A 6,965-nucleotide genomic window follows, 5' to 3' on the forward strand; every position below is an offset into this window, starting at 1 on the left:
TAAGCTTTTGCTATAGGCATATTAAATTTACACTTTAACAAATACTACAGTAAATTAAGTAATGCTGGACTGCAATAAACTAATGAATAAATTAACAGTGTAATGGTACTCTAAAGCCTATACATATTAAAAACTAAATAAAAATAAAAACTAATTGGAAAAATACAAAACTATAATAACTCTCCTACATACCTGATAATGACATTACATCACTAAACTGACTCACAATAAATGATGTTGTTCTGTCTATATATAAAATGTTTTCCAGAGACGAGCATGCTGGATCCTAGAGTAGACAGAGCCATTGGAGTTTGCAAGAAGGTTGTTGGAGCTTTTTCCAACAGCTGGAAAATGAAGAGAGCACTTTGTGAGGCTCAAGATCAGTTCAAGCTTCCACAGCATAAACTGATCACAGAATCGCCAACAAGATGGGGCTCAAGACAGCGCATGATAGAGCTAGAGATTTGTTGAGCAAGAAAAGGCCATTCGTCATGTGCTGGGTGAAGACAAAAAACGCAGGCATCTTCTCCCAACATGGCAAGATATTGACGTGCTGAAATCGGTGAGCAAAGCGCTTGGTCCTCTGTTAGAGTTCACAGATGCACTTTCAGGTGAGCAACTTGTAACAGTCTCCTCCCTAAAACCTGTCCTGGCATTGTTTAACTCGGAGGTCCTGGCAGTGAAGCCTGATGACACAGACCTAACCGAAAACATCAAAGAAACCATTCTGCAGTACCTGAACACCAAGTACAAAGAAGACAATGTGGGCGACCTGTTAAGTTTGACATCAACCCTTGACCCCCGCTTCAAAAACCGCTACAATGATGATGACCAGATTACAGCCATAACGTCAAAAATTACCACTGAACTAATGATTATGGCAACAGAGGAAGACAGTCCTACCTCAGGCCCCTCAACTGCTGCAGCTCAGCTCAGAGTACAGCTGCAGCTCAGGGTACAGCTGCAGAAAGTGGAGCAAGTGGCGCTGATGACATCAGGGAGGCAGCCAAAAAGGCAATAAAGTCTTTTGGGAGTTACTTCAAAAAGCAAGAAGTCAGAGAAGGGGACTCACTGGCCACTTCCACTGAAAAGGAGCTGAAGAGCTACCTGATGTTACCTGAGGTGGACAGTGATATCAATACACTTGAGTGGTGGAAATCACAAGAGGTAAATTTCCCCAGACTGGGGAAACTTGCTAAAAAATATCTATGGATCCCTGCCTCAAGCAGCCCTTCAGAAATGGCATTAAGCACTGGAGGGAATGTTGTTACGTGTCACCGGGCTGCACTTAAGCCTGACACTGTGGACAGACTGGTGTTTTTGGCTCACAATTTGAGTCAACAGTTGGCCTACAATATTCTCTGCAAAGTTCCAGCATCGGTTCATACAAGTGTTTCCTGTAATAATAATGTCTGAAAATCACATTTGTTTTATTACATTTGTTTACAAACCTCTCTCTTTTTTGTACAGTATTTAAGATAATCTGATTTGAAGTGAACATTTTTGACAAATATTCCTCTTTTGTTTTGTTTGATTTTTGAGCAATACTGGACAGAACTTGAAGTTAGTCATTGTTCTATATGACTATAAGCTAGATTTGTTTGTGTGCAATATTTTGGTATGGTAAACAAATGGTGTTTTTCACCTCTTGCAGAAAAATAAAAATAAATAAGAACATTTTTCCTTTAAAACATTGTGTCCATTAATATCATCCATGAGAAACAATTAATGAGCTATAACTCAGGCTGTTAAAAACACGTATTTAAAAGAATATCGTCTAATTATCATTATCATCAAAATCCCCCAAAATATCGAGATATTATTTTTTGTCCATATCGCACACCCCTAGTTGGAGGCATGTCCGTCCATTGTCATACAGACCACTCTGATGCCACATACATGCAGTTCCTCCAAAGCACGGACAACCAGGACCTTCTGTGTGTCTGGTGACAGAGACTTCGTGACAACAGGCAATTGGAGCTTTCCAATGACCCTGTAAGCCAACCACCATAAAACCAAGCACTTCAGAGGCTACATCAGTCTCATCAATGCCATCCCCCATATCCACAAATCCAGACATTTTTTGCATATGGGGGTTGTACTGGACATGTTTTTTGATGGCCATGGCATCCAACATGAGTGCCACACAACCATATTTAGTTGGATCTTCTTCACGCCTTTTCTGCAACATGTCCAACATCACCGTGTTGAGTCCAGGCTTGGCATCCACCGATTGCATCAACTTTTGCAAAAAGAAAACAAATAGCTATTTAAGCACTTTAACCCTGACATCCCTATTTTGGGCACTTTTTCTTTCTTTCATTTTTCTTTCTAAAATTATTCCCTTTTTCCAAGACTTTCAAAAATAGTGAAAATAGCAGATCTACAAGCTCACAGTTTGTACATCAGTTTGCTGTTTGTCGTACAACATATTATGTAGGGCTGAAGTGGGTTAAGTATTTGAACCAGTATGTTTAAATACATGTGTAATCAAACAACATGAACAACACCCTTGCAATGTATGTGGATGTGGGAGGGGAAGGTGCAGACACTCCCTCAGGTAGGTGTACGTTTTTGGACCATGGAGGTGGAGTGTGAGGGCAAACTCTCTCTGGTCCTTTGAGTATTCTTGGCCCCGCTTGGAAAAGACATCTATCTGAAGATCCAAAATTCAGTTAGTACAAACTAATTAGTAAGTCCCTTTGAAATAATACCTACCTCTAACAAAGACTGTTAACATAACATACATAAAGTTCAAAGTTATATTATCATCTAATTTTACCTGAGTAGAAATCAAGCCTCATTTTCAGCTCATTAGTTATGAGGCTTTTTCTTCAGATCCTCCGGAAGACTCTTGACTGTTTTCTTTGCCCTCCATTCTCTTTTCTTGGCATAAGACTCTTGACTGTTTTCTTTGCCCTCCATTCTCTTTTCTTGGCATTCTGCTTCTCCCGCTCCAGACTCTCCACTTTAGCCAAAGCTTCACTGAGTCTGGCCTTTAGATGAGTGGGAGAATCAGGCAATGTATACGTGTAGTTGGTGTGTGTGTGTGTGTGTGTGTGTGCGTGTGCGCGTGCGCGCGTTTGTGTGTGTGTCAGGGATGCATACTGTAGTTAACAGTGGCACATTTCAAAGTGTGCACATGTGTATATGTGAATGTGTCTGAAAAGAGTGGCAAAAAGCAAGGGAGAGGTTTTAATATGACCAAGACCATGATGCTCACAGCTGTATGGGACTGGACATATCAAATACAAATACTTACAGCATTGGGCTGAGGTTCACTTTCAAGGAAATGCTGAGGAAGGTCCACTTGTAGGCTCTCTTCAGCTTTCCTTGAAGCTTTTGTGGTCCTGGTTGCTACTGGCTAAAATGGAAGAAACGCAATATTTAAAAACAACTTAATTAAAAACAATTTGAACAGGTTTTAGTATCCCACAGTGTGTATTGTAATACACAATACATCACTGATTCCTAAACATGCAGAAATAGAACAAACAGAAAAAAAACATGTTCAGCAAAGTGTGATTGTTTAAATACATCTTTTTTGTTATATTAAGACAGAGATTAGATTTCATTTTTGCTTCGACTCTACTTGAATTTACACATACAGTTCATTCAAGAATTTTTTTTATAGTAGAAGTACATAACCCCCTCCCCCAGATGATCAGTTCATTGACGACTGATGTGCTAATGACAGGGCCTCACCAAAGAGGTGCACTTGTTTTGTGTACCAGGATACCTGCAACAGTGATATTAACTACCTATTCTTACATATGAATCAGACATCTATGTAAGCAAATAGTGTAATAATACACCTACTCTTTGGAGATAAGACGGAAAGTTGAACACAGATGGTATAGCACCATCTCTAAGCCGGACAATCCGACCCGTCCTGTCAAATTCATCCGGCTTGAAGTGCTCACTGCAGAGCTTGGATGACTCTGTGGCAGTAAACCCTTCCCTTCTCAACACAACTTCCCACTGCCTCCTCAAGTTTTCATCTTTGGGAAATCTGCAAAATGTGAGAAAACCAGAAAGAGATGTAAAAGTGTCTACACTGTAACGTATATAAAAGGGAGAGAGTACTACCCCCTTCGAATTAAGGTTAAGGACAAAAAAAGATTATGCCAAGAAATTGTTTGGAAACTTTTCGACAGAGAACCACACTGTCATGTTGTTATTATATCTGTATTTGTAGGTACTAATGGGTTAAGACAGTCCCTGTCTCCTGAATAGTACTTAACAACCCAAGTTTTAACATTCTCTCGTCTAAATTAACATATGAGGAAAAACAATTTCAAATATAAACCAGGTGAGGTCCAAAGTGACTGATTTCTGAAGGAATGCCCTAAATGCTGTAACAAGATTCAATGAGCTTTTAAACAAATGGCAGCATTCATAGCATTAGCAACCACACATGATTAATAGTCTTAGCAGATGTGTTGCTACATGACATGAGAAAAATATTTAAGACTTTCAAAATATTAAAAAGATAATTGTGAATAGAAATAACTACGGAAGACGAGAACAGCCATGTATTATTCTTTTTTTTGTGCACTGTTATCTCGTGATAACGACTTATTAATTTGTTATCTCGAGATAACAAAGACTGTTATCTCGTGATAACGACTTATTAATTCGTTATCTCGAGATAACAAAGACTGTTATCTCGAGATAACGAATTAATTAATTTGTTATCACGAGATAACAAAGATTGTTATCGCCCCCCCCGCACTCCTAGTTCCGACATCTATGGGAATACCACAATGTGTTATCCAAATAAGGGCATGTACATCACATATGGCAGATGATGTGATTTCCCGTAGATGAGCAGGATCACTTAACCGTCGCCTGTGAAGTTGTAACCGCGCTGGTCTTCTCCTTAAATGACGAGGACTAATCTGAATGCCATCTCTAACAGAAAGACACAATGCAATTTCTGCCTGTGTTAGACCTTGATTAAAGTACACCCTGATGCGTTGATCAATAATGTGATCTGCCATTTTCACCTCCCTGGGACACCAGTGGCAGCTCTTGTAGGCTGAAATCAGGACGATCACATTAACCAGCGCGAATCATCAGACTTGACAATTATCACGAGAAAACAATCTTTGTTATCTCGAGATAACGAATTAATTAAGAATTAATAATTTAAAAATTCTCTGCTTTGATAGCTGTCCCTATTGCTGGCCTAGTCTAGTCTAATCTAGCTGCTGGCTATGTTAGAATTTTGCTAGTGGCCAAATAACGTCAGTTACAGTAACATAATGTTATAAATGGCCAAACACAACCAAATTATTGTTCAGTCTTACTTGTGAAAGGTAATTCCCCGCAATCTGGTGTCAATGGTGTGCCGGTTATTACAACCGTAGGCACAAAATACCGGCATCCTTCTTCCGTGGGCATTGGAGCTTGACTGTCAGTTTATGTGAGAGGACCCACCCAATATGGCAGCGGCGCAGGACGCGCTCAGGCAGTCGATGCGGCGTCTACGTATATATGTCTATGCTCACCCTCTTGTGATTGGACTTTGAACTTATCCCACAGTAGTGGTTCCGTGAGGTACTGTAGTACCACGGTTCTCCAACATTATGGTATCATATGTACCGTGGTGTTTTAGTACCGCAGTCTACCGTTGGTACCAGTATACCGTGCAACACTACTTCACAGAGACCCTGCCGCACACTAGTGTTTCGGAGGTATAACTGCAGAGTGACACAGACTCACCATTCAAGCTTCTTTAAGTAATGCAGTTGAGCTTCTAACTCTGCTAGCTTTACAGTTCAGCTTTTAGGTTTTCCACCAGTGCAGTACACACTTAACAGTTCTGTATTTTTACCGTACACCATGACAACCGTTCAATTCGTTTTTAATATGTGGTAATGTGTTTTTCCAAGCTGTCTTTAAACGCACCATGAGTAGGCGCACCAGGCGGCATACACGAGGGGACAGGGGGAAACCAGGCAAGTATCAGGACAGGGACCTGACAGCAGCACCAATTATCAGCCCAAGGCTTCACAGGTAAGGAGTAGGGCTGTAGTCTCCTGTTCGACTAGTCGATTATTTGGTCGCTGTGCTCCGACCAAATTCTCATTGGTCGAATAGTCGCCAGACCTCCTGTCAGTTTCTGTATACTGAAACCATTTCCCTCAGTGGAAATGAAGCTTGTATTTACTTGTATTTCACAGATAAGAAAAAATAAATTGTGAAGACAGTAAGGCCTCCACTAAAATAGCATTTTAAGTCTTGTGTGTGATTAATCCTTCAGGGATTTATACTTCTATTAAACCATGTTTAATGTGTGTTTTGAATCAACTATATAAATAAAGTTTGATTTGAACCAAACGTTACAGCACTTAACACAGTCCTCCACCGCCGACTAGAGTTTTGGAGGTGTAACTGCAGAGTGACACAGACACACCACCGTAGAAGTAAAAATAACGTGCAGATTTTTTTTTTCCCCACGACTAATCGATTAGTTGAAGATTATGTGCGACCTTAGTCGACCAAGATTTTCTTTGGTTGACTACAGCCCTACTAATTTGTAGCCTGAAACTGCTTTATCCTATTTTTTTTTAACAGCTCTAATCAGCTGTAGGGCTGGGTTAAAATAATCGATTCATCCAGTTTAAATCGATCTGTATTCATAAAATCCTAGATCGATCTTTTAATACGCTTTTGAAGCTTTGACCCCCATTAATCTTGCAGGAAATAAATGGGCAACGTTGCGAAATTATTAACGACCGTTGTATTGAGAAGCTGCAACGTTACCGGCTCTTTTATCTGTAACTGTTACTTACTGTTTTATGTTTTGGTGTAATTTAATATTATGCTGCCACAGCCTCTCCTCCTACTGTCTGTGCGTCTTGGCTTCTGCACACACACACACACACACACACACACACACACACACACATAAACACACAAACACACAAACACGGAGAANCACACACACACACACACAC

At 40.1% G+C, this 6,965-nt stretch overlaps 1 protein-coding gene across 1 annotated transcript; it reads right to left on the reverse strand.

The window, feature by feature from the left end:
- Positions 1-2,834: 2,834 nt before the first annotated feature.
- LOC126405534 (THAP domain-containing protein 6-like) lies at positions 2,835-5,389 on the reverse strand. Its single transcript, XM_050069299.1, has 4 exons — positions 5,313-5,389; positions 3,820-4,012; positions 3,268-3,364; positions 2,835-3,043 (listed from the first exon to the last, which is right to left on the reverse strand). The coding sequence occupies exons 1-4, from the start codon at positions 5,387-5,389 to the stop codon at positions 2,835-2,837; spliced, it is 576 nt and encodes a 191-aa protein (XP_049925256.1).
- Positions 5,390-6,965: the final 1,576 nt, after the last annotated feature.

This window comes from Epinephelus moara, chromosome 18, assembly GCF_006386435.1.
Source record: "Epinephelus moara isolate mb chromosome 18, YSFRI_EMoa_1.0, whole genome shotgun sequence".
Taxonomy (NCBI): domain Eukaryota; kingdom Metazoa; phylum Chordata; class Actinopteri; order Perciformes; family Serranidae; genus Epinephelus; species Epinephelus moara.

Coding starts and splice junctions, on each gene's coding strand:
- LOC126405534 (XM_050069299.1), bottom strand. CDS start 5,389: ATGCCGGTATTTTGTGCCTACGGTTGTAATAACCGGCACACCATTGAC. Junction 4,013..5,312: donor CGGGGAATTACCTTTCACAA/GTAAGACTGAAC, acceptor CACATTTTGCAG/ATTTCCCAAAGATGAAAACT. Junction 3,365..3,819: donor TTCCGTCTTATCTCCAAAGA/GTAGGTGTATTA, acceptor CTTCCATTTTAG/CCAGTAGCAACCAGGACCAC.